Source organism: Morone saxatilis, unplaced genomic scaffold, assembly GCF_004916995.1.
Source record: "Morone saxatilis isolate NCDOM2014 unplaced genomic scaffold, NCSU_SB_2.0 Contig14, whole genome shotgun sequence".
Taxonomy (NCBI): domain Eukaryota; kingdom Metazoa; phylum Chordata; class Actinopteri; family Moronidae; genus Morone; species Morone saxatilis.
This window is the reverse complement of record NW_023339696.1, coordinates 20,376,413-20,393,533: the sequence shown is the minus strand read 5'-3', so window position 1 is coordinate 20,393,533 and position 17,121 is coordinate 20,376,413. Positions and strand designations below refer to the sequence as shown.

The following is a 17,121-nucleotide window of genomic DNA, read 5'->3' as shown; positions in this document are numbered from 1 at the left end:
TTGACCACACACAGTACAGATTTGGATCTACAAAGGTATGTGGCAAACTGCCTCATAGGGTAAAGTTATAAAAGTAATTTTTTTGGTATAGACCAAGTGTTAACTTTGTTGTGGAGTACTGCTTTCAAGCCTCGAGTTTGGCATTATAGTCTCGCCTCTAAATGGGAACACCATTTACTAAATGACATCATGGCTGTATGGAAGAAGACTGAAACTAGGAGAGTGAGACGCATAAACTCATCAGCGAAACGTTTACTGAGCTCATAAATCAAGTGAGAAGTCGACTCATTTCTCCATAAGACTGAATAATGTCAGTGTGTTAGCTGCCCCCTGCTGGCTGTTACATAGACTGCAGGTTTAAGACCGTTCTCTGTCTGTTATATTCAATAATATCAATGTTCTGCCCCTGTTTGGTTCATATTTTTTTTCTCCATAAGATTGAATGGTATCTGTGTGTTATTGGCAGCCAGGTGGAGCTGCCCCCCGCTGTATTACATAGAACGCGGGCCTAAGATACTTGTTGAATTTTTCTCTTCTATTATAAATAAGTCAATAGTACAGGCTTTATCCTTTAACCAAAACAACAAACTGATTAACTTTAATGGACTGGATGCTTCATTAATACACCATTATTGTTGCAGTCTTCTTCAAAAGCTTGGCCTTACTTGGCACTCTGGGAGAGCTGCGAGATGAAAAACTAGCTTCTCTTGTGACCAGACTCAAGCACTGTGTCGTTGGTTACCTCATGAGGAAAGAGTTCTCCAATTTAATTGCACAAAAGTAAGATCACCACCAAAAATGCTCTTACAATGACAGAAACTAAAAACCATACCACAACAGACTAAACCTGTTGCTGTACATCTTACAGGGATGTCGTCTGGATTTCTTCAATTACCTGCGTTCATCATGAATGTGAAACACTGGCGTGGATGAAGGCTGTTCTTTAAAATAAAGCCCTTCTAAAGAGTGCAGGGACCGAAAATGGAGATTGGCGACCATGAAAAAAGAGGAACTTCGTCAAGTGCAAGGAGGATCTGTCAAAGTCAGAGACCAGAGAAAGGAGCTCGAACGAAGAAAATGTTCTTTCTGCAGGATAAAAAATAAACCTCTCTTGCAATACAATCTGTTGAAGTATTACATCAAATAAAGCCACTGATCTCAGTTCAAAGTTTATTGCCTAAACGATCATACATTAGTGCGTGTTCCTCTGCGTTTTTCTTTTAGGGAATTCGGAAAACTTTTGTGATTTCAAGAGGGAGAGATTGAAAAGGCTTTGATCAAGAGGGCCAAAAAATCCAGCTCGAGGCCAAAAACTCAAAGAAGTTGACCGAGAGCTGGAGGATGAGGAGGGAAGTGACCGCCGAGTTGGACCGCCAAGAAGCGAAAGGCTTGAGACGAATTTTCTGAGCTTAAAAAAAGACATTGACGGACCTGGAAATAACTTCTGCTAAAGTGGAGAAAGAGAAAAACATGGCCACAGAAAACAAGGTTTGTGAGTTTGTTTGTTGGTACCTTCAAGTATTACTTGTTTGGTTTGTTAAAGGTCCAGTGTGTAAACTTTAGGTGATCTAATTGGCAGAACAAACCCGAACCCTGGCTGTAGATGGGGCCTTTGAAACTATAGTTTCACGGCGTATTTTCTTCTACCACCACCCCACAGACCGTTTTCTCATTTCTGGGTCGTCAAATACAGTTAGTTACAATCTGAAACTTCACCGCTAGATTGTTCACAAATGCTAAACACTAGTACTTTAACAGTCCATCTCAAAAACATAAAAACATTTAAGTGAGTTTGGTTGTTGCAATGAATAATTATATGTTTTGGGTGGCAAAACAGCCGCTTTTTTAAAACTCCTTTTAACCACTTTTTTATCCAATCCAATATTAAAATTGGTAACATAAATTGCCACATTCTTAATTCGTATTTGTATTTTCACCTGAAGATGGGCACTACAGAACCATAATTATTTAAATGGCCTACCCATATGTGGTCAAGATATTGTACCAACTGCTTTTTTTCCTGATCAGTATTCTCTGACCTAACCTTGGCTGGAACAACGTGCTCTCTGAGTTCTTTCTAGTTTACTTCTGTTTTTGTTCATATTAATGTGTATGCATACCTACATATTGCAGGTTAAAAACCTAGTTGAAGGAAGCTGGCTGGCAGAATGAAAACATTGGCAAACTGACAAAGAGAAAGAGAGCCTTCAAGGGCTCATCAACAGGCACTGGATGATCTCCAGCAGAGGAAGACAAAGTCAACTCTCTGGACCCAAAGCCAAGTCGAAGCTTGAACCAACAACGTGATGATGTTGAGATGCTGTAAGACCAATAAATACACTGGAATAAACCACTGTTACTTTGCATCTTAATTAACTTTGGCAAATTTCTTTCAAGCTTGAGGGTTTCAACCTGGAGCAAGAAAAGAAGATCCGCATGGACCTGAAAGAGCCAAGAGGAAGCTTGAGGGGGATCTGAAAACTTACCCAAAATCCCTGAATGGACCTAGGAAAAATGACAAACAACAGTCTTGAGGAGGAAGGAAGGTAAGATAAATCCTAGCACTGATTCATGTACAGAAAATAAATCTTGGAATGATAACTCACGTGTATCTTCTTGTCTTGCAGAAAAGAGTTTTGAAAACAACAAGCTTGTTCAGCAAAGTAGCAAGACGAGCAAACAATATACCAGTTCAAAGAAGATGAAGGAGTCATTGTAAAAACCTCAGATTAAAGGTCAAACATTAATTCAACTGATAACAACCGATCCCCTCATGATTGGCGGTATATTGTCATTTTAGGCTTATTGAAGAACAAAGGAAGAAATCGAGCCGAACGGAGCTGTTCAGGCGGAAGATTCGAGAAGGCACGCTCTGACCTCTCCAGGGAGATCCGAGGAGATCACGGAGAGGCTGGAGGAGGCCAGAGGAGCCACTGCCGCTCAGATTGAGACCAACAAGAAGCGCGAAACCGAGTTCCTCAAACTGCGCCGTGACCTGGAGGAGTCCACTCTGCAGCATGAGGCCACGGCTGCCGCTCTGCGCAAGAAGCAGGCTGACAGCGTTGCTGAGCTGGGAGAGCAGATCGACAACCTCCAGAGGATCAAACAGAAACTGGAAAAAGAAAAGAGTGAATTGAAAATGGAGATTGATGATTTGTCCATTAATATGGAAACAGTTGCAAAAGCCAAGGTGAGGATTTTAATTGGCAATATGCAAGATTCTGAAGATTCTGAAGATTCTTTTTATTGCCATTAAGTAAACTGGTTGTAACGTTCCTTACTAAATTAAATGTGTTTCAACTCTCTGGGTTGTTAACTGATTTTAATGTGTTTCTATGGTGGAGATTTTCCGCAAAAATCTAATGACTGTTAATAGCCAGTAAAATATAATATAGTGATACAAAGCCAAAGATAGCTTTCTACTAGCCAAGAGCTATGCGAAGCAGGGGCATCCAACTAGTAAACTGTAGCTAAGCTAAGCTGGGGTTGTCCAGCTGACTTTGTCTCGGCTGTGGTGTGGGTCTGGTGTTTTGCGATTTGTCAAGTATTTTCATGCACATTTTACTCTAATGCTTTAAATTACATTTTGAATGAAATTATAAAACCAGAAGAGTTTAACAAGACATATTGACAAGTATTAAATCCCAATTTAAAGAAGACAGATGCAGATCCAGCCCAAGTCCACCCATAAAAAGAGAGAGGCAGCCCAAACTGCCTCAAGTGCATCAGCAATGTCAGTTTGAATGAGTACAAAAATGTCTGTTGCCTGTGGTGAACTGTTCGACCTGAAGCGAGATTCTGCAAGGGACACAAAAGGATGCATAAATATTCACCAGAATGCAGGAAAATGAAATGTTTAACACCCCCACGCCACTTCATTACACACTGATTTAACTGGATGAACTTGTGTTACTTTCACACACTTTTAGGTCAACCTGGAGAAGACGGGTCGTGCACTTGAAGATCAGCTCATGGAACTCAAGACCAAGAACGATGAAAACGTGCGACAAATTAATGATCTCTCCAATCAGAGGGCTCGTTTCCAAACTGAGAATGGTAATTAATTTGTCCCCCCTTTTGTAGAAATTCATAAAGCTAGAGTTTTAATTGAAACTTATTTTCTTGTTTGACTCGTGGTAGCCGAGTTTTCCCGACAAATGGAAGAGAGAGAAAGTCTCATTTCCCAGCTGACGAGAGGAAAACAGGGATTCACAACACAAATAGATGAGTTAAAGCGGCTGATCGAGGAGGAGACAAAGGTAATCAAAGCTTCACTGACACTTGACTGATTTACATGTTTTTTTTTCTCATTAAATTCCATATTGGTGTCTTCCTCAATAGGCTAAGAACGCCTTGGCTCACAGTTTGCAGTCCGCCCGCCACGACTGCGACCTCCTTCGTGAGCAGTTTGAGGAGGAGCAGGAGGCCAAAGCCGAGCTGCAGCGTAGTTTGTCCAAGGCAAACACCGAGGTGGCTGTGTGGAGGAACAAATACGAGACCGATGCCATCCAACGCACGGAAGAGCTTGAGGAAGCAAAGTAATTATACACTGAGATTAGATCAATAGATCAGGCTAATGTTCGCTAAATTTTAGACATCAAACATGTGGATTACATAATATGAAAGAGTGCACATTATTGTTCTTTTTTTTTTATTAATATTGCGTTTCTGGAGCTTTTTTCTCTCCTGATTTTTCAAACTGATTTCAATGTAATATATCATATATTTTCCAATAAGCTGGAGTAATGTCCAAGGAAGTTTTTTACATATTTTATGGATATTTCATATCATATTAAATCTGTACAATTAACCCAAGGAGTGAACTCAATAACTGCAGTTGCACTGAAGTTTGTGTAAAACCAGTGATTTAGGGAACTTTTTATACAATTTTCTGTCTGTATTGCTTTTTAAAAAAAATATAATTTTTAACAATCATAAAGACTTAATAGGCTTCTTTTTTGACAAATTCAGTGGATTCTTGTCCCTGAAGCTTGGCCATGATTATATTAGATAATTTACTTCACAGAAGTGAACTAAATGTTGAGATATAGGTGGACTGTGTGCATTTTTTACGTTTTCTAGTACACCTTAAAATCATCAAGAAGGCCTTGCAACCCCCCATTAAACTTTGGTGACCTTTAGTGGTTGGGCATCACTGCTACAGGCAACCATTCACTTTAACATATACTGTACTGAATGAAGGATGAAGTTCCCATAAATAACTGAATAATGCCTGAATATCTATATATTTGTTTGCTTTTAACACAACTAATCAAACTGAAATAAAACAGGGCTTCTTTCTCTCTATATTTACATTATATTACATTGTTACATGCAGTAAACTTCCAAGGAAAGCAAAATAAAGCATTACCTTCCCAAAACTATTAGTCATTCTGGTTGTAGTCTAACACTGGTTATATATTTTTAGTCCATACATTTTTAATAATATTGGTTTCACCTTCGACAGGAAAAAGCTCGCCCAGCGTCTCCAAGAGGCCGAAGAACAAATCGAAGCAGTGAATTCAAAGTGCGCCTCGCTGGAGAAAACTAAACAGCGACTTCAAAATGAGATGGAGGATCTCATGGTCGATGTGGAAAGGTCCAACAGCTTAGCTGCAACCCTCGACAAGAAGCAGAGGAACTTCGACAAGGTATTTTCTTACATTAATTACCGGATTGTGTTTCTTTAATTATTACTAACTAATGTTTTACTGTATTCAGATTCTAGCTGAGTGGAAGCAGAAGTACGAGGAGTCTCAGGCGGAGCTGGAAAGTGCTCAGAAAGAGGCTCGATCTCTCAGCACTGAGCTCTTCAAACTGAAGAACTCTTATGAAGAAGCTCTGGATCACCTGGAGACGATGAAAAGGGAAAATAAAAACCTGCAACGTAAGTGAAAACCTTATCATGAGTAAGTTTGTGGAAGAAATCAGTGATTTCAAAACCTCTCTGTCACTGCAGAGGAGATCTCAGACCTGACGGAACAACTTGGGGAGAGCGGGAAGACGATTCATGAGCTGGAGAAATTCAAGAAGCAGGTGGAGACCGAAAAATACGACATGCAAACTTCACTGGAAGAAGCTGAGGTAAAAATAATAAACAAACACAGCCTTCAGATATGTCTTTGCATTGGTGTTAGTAACCAGAAATGTTTTCAAAAGGCCACCCTGGAACAGGAGGAGTCTAAGATCCTGCGTGCGCAGATGGAGCTGAACCAGATGAAGGCTGAAGTTGACAGAAAAATGGCAGAGAAAGACGAGGAGATTGACCAGCTGAAGAGGAACAACCAGAGGGTGATGGAGTCCATGCAGGCCACTCTGGACGCTGAGGTCCGGAGCAGGAACGACGCCCTGAGAGTGAAGAAGAAGATGGAGGGGGACCTGAACGAGATGGAGATCCAGCTGAGCCACGCTAACAGGCAGGCGGCCGAGGCGCAGAAACAGCTGAGGAACATTCAGGGGCAACTGAAGGTACAACAGCATAAAGTAATGTGTTAAAGTGTGGATATGTTAGTGAGACATAACACGTTCTTCCTTAAGAAGATAAGAAGTTTAATTCATGAGCATAAAAGTTAAATTAAATACACTCAGAGGTTGTGCTGCTGCAGCCTTTATTGTTAAATATGTAGCTTGTGGAGGCTAATTTATCTGAGATTTAGCTACTTGTGCTGGTGTTATTCTCTGTTTTAGGATAACAACATTATCTCATAATTACCCTTGTAGCCCAGAGACTCTCAATGGACCCCTACAACCTGCAAGGCGAGGGTCACGGGTAGCTGAACTAGTGCCGCTGTTACTGTACCTACTTTTAAACAAGAAGAGCAAGCAAGGCTGCCAAAAACTAAGCGTAATGGACACGTTCATACCAGTCCTTCGAGAGTCTTCACGCTGAACCAAACCACCTGACTAATAATAATAACTTTATTTATACAGCACCTTTCATACCTTTCATGAAGTGCAGCTCAATGTGCTTTACAGTGTGGCATCAAAACAAACACATTAGGTAGAATATATATACACATACATCTCAAAGAAATGAAATTAAATAGAAAAAATTTACAATTAAAACCACCAGTACATTAACTAAAAGTCTGCCTGAACAAGTGGACTTTTAGAAAGGGCAGGAGAGCTTGGAAATGGGTGGAAACACCAGTAGAAACATTGGCTTCATGATGGTGCTAAAAGAAAGTTAACTGAAATATTTTAGGTGCTTATCATTGATGGACAAGTGTTATTTATTATGTTATTATATTTGTGCTTAATTCATTCATTTAATTCCAATCTGGCCAGCAGCTGTAAAGATATTAAGAAAGACTGATGGATAAATGCCTTTTCAGGACGCCCAAATCCACCTGGATGACTCTATGAGGGGGCAGGATGACATGAAGGAGCAGGTAGCCATGATGGAGCGCAGAACGGCCTTGATGCAGGCCGAGGTTGAAGAGCTCCGAGCCGTCGTGGAGCAGACGGAGCGGAGCCGTAAAATGTCTGAGCAGGAACTGGTTGATACGAGTGAGCGCGCAGGTCTTCTGCACTCTCAGGTGGGTTGTCTACCAGTATCCACTCACAGAACAAACCCTTTCTGATTTGCAGGATTTATAAGTCACATCTCTTTTATCTTTATCTGGCAGAACACCAGTCTTATAAACACCAAAAAGAAGCTTGAGGCTGATGTGACTCAGCTTCACTCTGAGATAGAGGAAGCGGTTCAGGAGGCCAGGAACGCCGAGGAGAAGGCCAAGAAAGCCATCACTGATGTAAGCTGCTCTCACAGGGCTTTTTTATTTAATTTAACACAGACCTGATGGAAAATGTATGCTCCTGTTATGACACCTGTAGGCCGCCATGATGGCTGAAGAGCTGAGGAAGGAGCAGGACACCAGCTCTCACCTGGAGAGGATGAAGAAGAATCTGGAGGTGACGGTGAAAGACCTGCAGCTCCGCTTAGATGAGGCTGAAAACTTGGCCATGAAGGGCGGGAAGAAGCAGCTACAGAAACTGGAGGCGAGGGTACGTAGGCGGTGTTCTACGTTACAGATATCGACCATCTAGTATATAGATGATGTGAGGATGTTAGACAACAGTGATGATGGCTGATGAAGAATAGCTGGATCCTTTTAGGGAACATAAAGAGACTAAAAACTAATGTTTTATTGTGATGTTATCTATTTTTGATGGAAGCTGCGACCCACTCACGTCAAGCAGCACAGAGCAGATCGCACTGGCAGGAAGTCCGACACCATTAATCAACTCAAAAGTCCTAATAAAAATCCTCAAGGCTCTTTCTTGAATTGTGCTCTTCAGGTCCGTGAGCTGGAAAATGAGCTGGAAGCTGAGCAGAAACGTTCTTCAGAGGCCATAAAAGGAGTCCGTAAATACGAGAGGAAAGTCAAAGAGCTCAGTTATCAGGTAACGCTGCAACAGCTGTCGCTTAAAGAATTATATGTATATGTTCTTCTATATATATTCTGCAACTAGAGGGTTTAACAATGTCCTGGAGTTGTTGTCTTCATTGTTAAACAACCAGCATTGCTGATGAGGTAAATTAAAGTTTTATTATGCCGCTTTTACCTACAAGTTAAAGCAAGACGATGTAAGTAGGAAATAAAATGACAAATTTCTCTGAGTTTGAACATTGTTGGAAACATTTGAGATAATGTAAGAACACAACTCAACATATAGAACATAGCTCCAGCGTTTATAGACATTTTAATGCAGAAATGTTGCAGATTATACGTTTAACTGAACCTACAAACATTTCAGTGCCATATTGTTTCTATAAAAATCATAAAATAATAAAAGAGTTAATCCAGAAGTTTGTTTTTACATCTTTCAGTCTGAGGAAGACAAGAAAAACAACACGCGACTGCAGGATCTGGTGGACAAGCTCCAGAACAAGATGAAGGCCTACAAGCGGCATGCTGAAGAAGCTGTGAGCAAATCACAACCAGCAGAAATACTCTGAGTGAACGAGTGAATGCGTCTGTTATTAATAATCGAAGGATTCATTTCCAGGAGGAGCAGTCTAACGCGCACATGGCCAGGTTCAGGAAGGCTCAGCACGAGCTGGAGGAGGCCGAGGAGAGAGCTGACGTGGCCGAAACACTCGCCAACAAGATGAGAGCAAAGAGCCGCGAAATAGGGACCAAGGTACCGAATTTAATTTATGCTGTTTATTACGAATATTTATAAGTTGGTACCTAAACTCAACACTTTCTTATTTTCTGTATGGTTGGATTTCAGTTTATAAGTCAAAAACAAATAATAATGTAAATTATCCGCTTTTATTCCATAAATAGTTTTAAAAAAAGCTTCAACTGTGTAAAAAAAAGTGCATTTTCAGGGAATTATTATAATGTTTTTGGCTTCTGTGATCAAAGCTTTTGTGTTTTTTACATATTCTGTATATAACATGTAAAATGATGTATTAATATTCAGTGTTTTTGCCTTAAATGTGTTTGTTTTGCAGGCACAGGAAGGACAGGGCGAGTAGCTGAACGTTGGACTCCAGTTATATATATATATATATTATAGATTATAGTTTATCATATATTATTAATATCATAGCATGTTAACTCATATCATATCAGTAAGTTTTTAAAATAGAAATCATCCATTCATTTATATTACATTTTACTTTTATTTTTTATTACATAATAAATCCAGTATCAATGGTTCCTAACCTGGGGTCCTGTCCCCAAGAACATGTCACGAAGCCGTCTTGATTTTAAGGGGTGTAAAAAAACATACATCCAACATGTTTCTACCTCTGAATTTATAATAAAATAGTTATTTTTTAGAGCATAAATCTCTGAATGTCTAAATGTGTCAAAATAAGAAGCCTATTAAGTCTGTATGACTGTTAAAAACACAGAGAATCATAATAAAACTCATATTTACAGGAAATAATCTGCTCAGAATTCATCCACATCACTTGTTTTATTGTGTTCACTGTGTGTGTTCATTGTAGTTTATCAGTTGTTCTCTGCTGTTATTAAAACATATTAAATATAATATAAAATATCAGCTGCTCTTGTTATCTCACTCGCTCGATTTATTTTATTTAAGCTGCAGCCTCAATAAAAAAAATTTTGGTTTGTTTGTTTTTTTTGCTGTGAATGTTTTTATTTTTCCTCTCAGGGATCAATAAAATCTGATCAGTCAGTTTACTCAGTGATTGATAAAAAAGTTGGGAACCACTGATTACATTTGAATTTTGGCGACATTGAAGATCACACACTGTAGTTACAATATTTATGTCTCCAAATAACAGAATTTAGATAAATGGTATGTGATTTTAATGGGAGAATAAATATAAAATAAAGAACAGCTGCTGATTGATTTGAATTGATTTTAACATAGAATACAAGTAATTATCTATAATATAAAGGTTTATACTGGAGCCTCAGGGGCCACAGAAGAACCAGGTTCACTGTATCTCTTCACCTAATATAAAATATTAAAGCACAATAAAAAAAACTAAACTTTATTTCTTGATATTAAACAATATTCCAGCACAGAAATACTGAACAAATCAATCATTTCCTCTCTTGCTGGTCTTTTTCCCAAATCTTGTCTTTGCTGTTTTTAGAAAAATAATAAATGTTTATAAAATTAAAAGTCATTTGTTCTGTTTTCTTGATCACATTTCATTCATAAGATAAAAACAGCTATATACAACAATAAATAACAACAATAATATAAATATTTCTACATTAATACAACAGAGTGGGATTTATATTTTATTATTTTATTGAAATATTAAGTCATCATACATCAGCTACAACAGAGCAAACCACTCTCAGTGATAATTAGTTTCATATTTAAAGCCACTACGTATATATAGAATTTAAACCCCTGCTTTGGCGCCCTCCAGAGGTCGTATTAAAACATTGCATTTGAAGGGCCCAGTGTGTAGGATGTAGTGGCATCTAGTGGTGAAGTAGCAGCTTGCAACTCCCTCGCTTCACCCTCCCCTTCCAAGCTTGTAGGAGAAACTACAGTGGCAAAAAAAACGCACACAAAAAACATTTTTATTTATTTTATAACATATGCTGTATTTAAATATTGTTACTGTACCAATAATAATAATAATAATAATAATAATAATAATAATAATAATAATAATGGACAATATTACTTATGCAGTTTCTTTTTAGATATTTCCTAAAATAAAAGTTTATTTTTCTTTTCTTTGTTTCGTTCTTTGCTCCTCTTTCATACACTTTTTAATTTAAAGGACCAGTGTGTTTACATTAATTAAACTAAACTAATACAGTAATTTACTTACACTCTGACCAGAACTGTGTTGTAAAGTTACTAAAATACAGTAAGAAATTATAAAAATACAGCACTGTGCTGGCAAAGCTGCAAAGTTAATTACTGTACATTAATTTCAGGTTTTACAGCGTAATTTAAGAGAAAATCACTTATTTTTATTATACTATTTGAAGAAATTGTGTCTTATTGTAAGATTTTTCTTGCTAATTATTAATTTTGTGATTAAGGTACAAATTCTTAAATTCAGCTCAATAAAGTGACTAAAACACTTATTTTAAGAAAATCCTAAATAACTGAGTTTTCATTGCTTGTAATAAACACAACTTACTACATTTTCTGGCATTTTGAGTAGTTTTAAGTCCCTTTACAGTCTTTCAGTGGACAGATTTTAATGCTAGTTTTAAAAATGATCTTTTCCTTTTGCTCAATACAAGATAATATGATTACATTAAATAATCTTTGGCTTGTTTTTTTCAGTATAGTCCATCAAAATAATTGAAATGATCCCATAAAACCACACAGATAACGGCTTTAAATGAAGAAATAAAGAGTGTGTCGTATTCCAGCTCAGCTTCAGAGACACTTTATCGTCTCCATGGCTACGACTACTCTCCGCTGTCTTTCGCCTGTAAATGAGGAAATGAGAGAAATATTAATGTTTATCAGCATTAATGAGATACCGTGTGCTGCCAGGAGCCGACTGACTCACCTTCCCCATGTCACGACTCTTGACTTTCATCTTATTGATCTGGGACTCGGCGATGTCGGCTCGCTCCTCGGCCTCCTCCAGCTCGTGCTGCACCTTCCTCAGCTTCGTCAGATGAGTGTTGGCCTGCTCCTCCTGGCAGGCACCAAATAACAGATTATTAATAATAATAATAATAATAATAATGATAATGAACGTGTCAAACAACAGTCACTCACAGCCTCTTCAGCCTGCCGTTTGTACACTTTGACCTTCAGCTGCAGTTTGTCCACCAGCTCCTGCAGCCGTGTCATGTTTTTCTTGTCCTCATCAGACTGAAAACCGATAATTAACAACTTTATACGTCTTAAACTACACCTCAGAGGTCAATATTGAACTTTTAACTCCACTTTATTTGTCTGACAGCTTTAGTTACTTTTCAGATTACACAATATTATCGAAATCACAAGTGCTATATGCAAATCGTAGGAAGCTGCAACTGTTTGATAAAGCTAAAATATGACAAACAGCATTATAATTAATATATATAATATAATATTAAAGTATAATGAAATACTGGGGATCTGTAGAGAGAGGGTTAAGGTATGTTTGTTTAGTACAGACTCCAACGAATATCACATCATCATAATTTTAATAGTTTTTTCAGTGAAAATTAAATTTATGATGCATGATGATAATTCCCACCAATAATCATAAACAATATGATGTTTTTACTCTATCGTGCAGCCCTGTTGAAGCTAAATTAACTATTTAAAACCTCTCTTGGATCAGCTGGAAAATGAAGCTGAAAAACTCGTGAAATGAGCTCATGAAAAATTTACTTTTTAGAGAGTTGATGATTGTTGAAAAGACTAACAAATACAGTTTTTATTAGTTTATTTCAGTAGAATTATTTTGCCCTGAGATGCTGGTCCTCCACTGTCAACTAAATTTCATATATATAACCTTTAACTAAATGTTACCGACTTTTACTTTACATATTGTTTGACTTTACCTGATAGGTGATCTCCTTAATCTTGCGCTCAAGTTTGCGAACCCCTTTCACAGAATCCGACCCATGTCTTTGTTCCGCTTCGAGCTCGTTCTCCAGCTCTCGCACCTGCAAAATAGCAGATACATTCCTCACATGATGCCTATTTACTGGAATAAATGGTTGAATAAAGCAGATTCAATTTAAATAAAACGCTTACCCTTGCTTCCAGTTTTTGGAGCTGCTTCTTCCCGCCCTTCATGGCCAGGTTCTCGGCCTCATCCAGGCGGTGCTGCAGGTCCTTAACTGTAACCTCCAGGTTCTTCTTCATCCTCTCCAGGTGAGAGCTAGTATCCTGCTCCTTCTTCAGCTCCTCAGCCATCATGGCAGCCTGAAATAAAGTGTAAATAAACCTGTGATTGGACTGTGCTGTCCGGGCAGCTGAGAGTGAATCAGAAGGAAATCCAGACGCTTACATCCGTGATGGCCTTCTTGGCTTTCTCTTCGGCATTCCTGGCTGCCTGAACGCTGTCGTCCATCTCGCCCTGAATGTGAGAAAGATCGGCCTCCAGCTTCTTCCGACTGTTGAGCAGGCTGGTATTCTGTAAGAGACGACAACATAACGCTAAAATATGAACTGTTGTTTTCTATGATACAACAGATGATTCACTGTCCTGCTCTACCTGAGGAATCATTATGTATGTTTCTCCTAACAAGAGTTTGGTGGTTTGGAGCTAATTCAGGGTTTTTGCAAAAAAAAAATCAGACATTTTTAAAGACTATTATAAATACAATTTAAGGCTTATTTCAAGTCCATACTGGCAAAAAAAGTAGGAAATATGTCAAGGAAAAATCAGGATAATAAAAATATTTTCCACTGACTGAAAAAGGCAACTTTATTAACGTCATTAATCCAATCAATTTTTAAGACACTGAAAGGCCTAAAATTCAGATTGGATTTTAGATGTTTTAACTGTAACCCTGTAGTTTCAGTATTATCTAAAAGCTGCACACTGTGTGATATCTGGATGTTTTCTGTCTTAAATCTTCAATTACTGATTTTTTTGGCCACTTGGGGCAGCAGAAACAAGCAGTGAACACAATGCTGACATATTCTCGCTATAATAAACTGCCTGTTTACAATTACAGCATATATAAAGCAACATTATCAATCAGTTGGCGTCCTGTTTCTGTCCAATATTCACTCTCTTTCAGCTCTGTTTTCAGTCTCTACTGACTAAAAGCTCCACTGTGTTCACCAGCTTGTCTCTAACTGTGGCTGCCTGCTGTTTTAACACTTTCAACACTCTGCTAAGCCGGGAAGCAAAAATATTGATCAGCTGATAGATTTGCACCTGTGAGTGAAGCAGCTGCACTCTCTCGCTGGCGTCCAGCAGTTCCTGCTCTGCTAGCTTGCGGCTCCTCTCAGTTTGCTCCAGAGCTGCTCTGATCTCCTCCATCTCTGCCTGCATGAGGTTGCTCCTTCGCTCCGTCAGGGCGACCTGCTCCTTCAGGTCCTCGCTGTTTCTCAGCGCTTCGTCCAGGTGAATCTGAACTTCCTGGTCCAGGAGGAGAACAGCGTATTAATATTAAGCTTTAAGTCTTTGCAGGGTTTATGTTAACGCTGCTCACCTTCAGCTGGACTTGAATGTTCCTCAGCTGTTTCTGGGACTCGGCCGCCTGCCTGTTAGGCCGTGGCTCAGCTGGATCTCATTGTTCAGGTCTCCCCTCCATTTTCTTCACTTCTTCAGGGCGTTCGTTCCTGCTCCGGACCTCAGCGTCCAGGTTACTCTGCATGGTGTCGATGGTTCGTTGGCTGTTCCTCTTCAGCTGTTCGATCTCTTCGTCCTTCTCCGCTATCTTCTTGTCAACCTCCGACTTCAGCTGGTTCAGCTCCAGCTGGACTCGCAGGATCTTGGACTCCTCGTGCTCCATGGAGGCCTGAGTTCAGATGTGAAAGGCTGTAAATACTGTACCAGATGTTTAAATATACGTCATTTAGAATTATCTTCTGCTGACCTCTGCCTCCTCCAGAGCAGTCTGGGCCTCCAGCTTCTCCTGCTCAGCCTGTTTCTTTGATTTTTCCAGCTCGTGGATGGTTTTTCCCGTCTCTCCCAACTGCTCAGTCAGATCCATTATTTCCTCTGGGAAAGGAAGATATGTTGCATTATTTCTCTGCATTAAAGACATTAACTATTCATTAAATGCAAAGGAGCGACATACGTTGCAGGTTTTTATTTTCCCGTTTGAGGGTCTCCAGTTGTTCCAGGGTTTCTTCGAAGGCGTTCTTCATCTTGAAGTTCTCGGTGCCCAAACCACGAACCTCTTTTATGGCCGACTCCAGCTCTGCCTGACTTTCCTCGTATTTCTGCTTCCACTCAGACAAAACCTACAGGAAGGCATATTACAGCTGGATGTTTAAAACAAACTATTGTTATGAAATAAATCTGGTTAAACATGTAAATGTGAGTTTATGTCCAACAGAAAAGATCTCGGAGGATCTGAGAGCAGCTGGAAGTGTTGAAATCTTTAAACATAAACTCAAAACCTACTTCTCCAGCCTTTCCAGCTTTTAACTAAGAATGTTTTTTAGACATTATTTACCTTATTTTATATTTTATAAGTAAAATTTGTATTGCTAATTTATTTTATTAATACCGTAATCCTTTTTGATTTTATTTGTTTGTTACTTTTGCTTCTTCTTTTTAATCTATGTTATCTAGTTTCTAGTATAGATTTGATTTAAAGTAACTAAGTTATTGCTACTGTTTATTTTATTGTCATTTTTATCCTTGTATTTTATTTTTTAATTTACTGTTTTTTATTTCATTCTGTCTTATTGTCGTATTGTCAGTCATCTGTGAAGCGCTTTGTACTGCCCTAAACTGTATGAAAGGTGAAATTGAATGATTCATTGACTTTCTAAGACCAAGACAGCAACAAAACAATATAAACTCAGGCAATGGGTTTCAAAATGCAGATACGGATATGGTACAATGAGGTTGAACAAAGGCGAGGTTCATGCTTTAGCTGCAGTGTTTGAGACCAAAAGGATGAAGACTAACTGCTGTTTGTTTGGGAAAGATAACCAGACATAACGTTCGCCAAACCAACCAAACAGCAGCTTGATATTTTTTTCTTCCATTCATTAGCTTCCTCGACATGATACTTCCTGTAGTTTTATTATATTCTACTAACTGAATATCAGTCACATTAGCGTGCATCTACATGACATCCAGATAGACTCAAGATCAAAACCTTATCAAAGTTTCTCTGCTTCTTGTCTAAGGCCGCAGCAGCAGCATTTGACCTCTCGACATCCATCATCAAGTCCTCCACCTCTCCCTGCAGCCGCTGTTTTGTCTTCTCAAGAGAGGAACACTTGGAGTTGACAGCCTCCACAGCTTCTTCTGCATCCTGCAGACGCAGCGCCAGCTTCTTCCTGCGGGGGGAGAACAATCGTAAGATCTCAGAAGATTATCTTGTTTTGAACCGGCGTGGAGATTTTTCTTACTTGGCCTCCTCAAGCTCTTCGGTGCGTTGGATGGCATCAGTTTCATACTTGGTTCTCCACTGAGCCACCTCGCTGTTGGTCTTGGACAGGCAGCGGTGCAGCTCAGCTTTGGCCTCCTGTTCCTCCTCGTATTGCTCTCTGAGCAGCTCGCAGTCGTGGCGAGCCGACTGCAAACCGTGAGCCAGGGCGTTTTTTGCCTTTGAGGAAATTACAGAAGTTGCATAAACACTCCTTTAAACTTTAAAACAGTTCATCGTGCTCGTCTCTTCGGTCAGACGTTACCTTAACCTCCTCTTCAACCTGTCTCTTCAGCTCCTCAATCTGCTGGAGAAAGGCCTGTTTTCCCCGAGTCAGCTGTGACATTAAGGACTCTTTTTCTTCAAGCCGGCGAGACATTTCACCTGCACGATGAATGTTAAACACATTAGAGCTGCCTCGTCTGTGAGAGTATACAACTGCTGGCTTCATTGCTCAGACATGATCAAATATTCCTCACCGTTTTCCGTCTGCAGTCGAGCTTTCTGGCTTGAAAGGTCGTTTATTAGCCTCTGATGCTCCTCCTCTTTGGTTTTCACCTCGTTCAGTTGATCTTCGAGCGAACGGCACATTTTCTCTAAATTAATCTTGAAATTTGAAAAAGAAAAGATGTGCTTG

The 17,121-nt window shown here is 39.2% G+C and overlaps 2 protein-coding genes and 1 pseudogene across 2 annotated transcripts in view; 1 reads left to right on the top strand and 2 right to left on the bottom strand.

Annotated features, from left to right (window-relative positions):
* The window catches only part of LOC118323230, a 14,786-nt pseudogene extending 5,597 nt beyond the window's left edge, over positions 1 to 9,189 (top strand).
* Positions 9,190 to 11,882: 2,693 nt separating this feature from the next.
* On the bottom strand, positions 11,883 to 13,335 carry LOC118323229 (myosin-7-like). Its single transcript, XM_035655168.1, has 5 exons — positions 13,174 to 13,335; positions 12,978 to 13,082; positions 12,202 to 12,297; positions 11,987 to 12,118; positions 11,883 to 11,903 (listed from the first exon to the last, which is right to left on the bottom strand). Exons 1-5 carry the CDS (start codon positions 13,333 to 13,335, stop codon positions 11,883 to 11,885), a joined length of 516 nt encoding a protein of 171 aa, XP_035511061.1.
* LOC118322779 (myosin-4-like) overlaps positions 13,205 to 17,121 on the bottom strand; it is a 15,136-nt gene continuing 11,219 nt past the window's right edge. Inside the window, exons 26-34 of the mRNA XM_035654580.1 lie at positions 16,964 to 17,090; positions 16,750 to 16,868; positions 16,468 to 16,664; positions 16,212 to 16,395; positions 15,177 to 15,342; positions 14,973 to 15,097; positions 14,811 to 14,894; positions 13,430 to 13,470; positions 13,205 to 13,344 (exon numbers count right to left, since the gene is read on the bottom strand). Of these exons, the coding sequence (XP_035510473.1) occupies positions 13,335 to 13,344; positions 13,430 to 13,470; positions 14,811 to 14,894; positions 14,973 to 15,097; positions 15,177 to 15,342; positions 16,212 to 16,395; positions 16,468 to 16,664; positions 16,750 to 16,868; positions 16,964 to 17,090 (1,053 nt within the window). The 3' untranslated portion in view covers positions 13,205 to 13,334. The remainder of the gene's footprint in view (positions 13,345 to 13,429; positions 13,471 to 14,810; positions 14,895 to 14,972; positions 15,098 to 15,176; positions 15,343 to 16,211; positions 16,396 to 16,467; positions 16,665 to 16,749; positions 16,869 to 16,963; positions 17,091 to 17,121) is intronic.

Bases quoted from the DNA above. Each gene is read 5' to 3' on its own strand.
- LOC118323229 (XM_035655168.1), bottom strand. From the start codon at position 13,335: ATGGCTGAGGAGCTGAAGAAGGAGCAGGATACTAGCTCTCACCTGGAG. The intron at 12,298-12,977 runs GTAAAGTCAAAC...ATCGGTTTTCAG, and splicing joins TTAAGGAGATCACCTATCAG to TCTGATGAGGACAAGAAAAA. The intron at 12,119-12,201 runs GTGAGTGACTGT...GGTGCCTGCCAG, and splicing joins AACGGCAGGCTGAAGAGGCT to GAGGAGCAGGCCAACACTCA.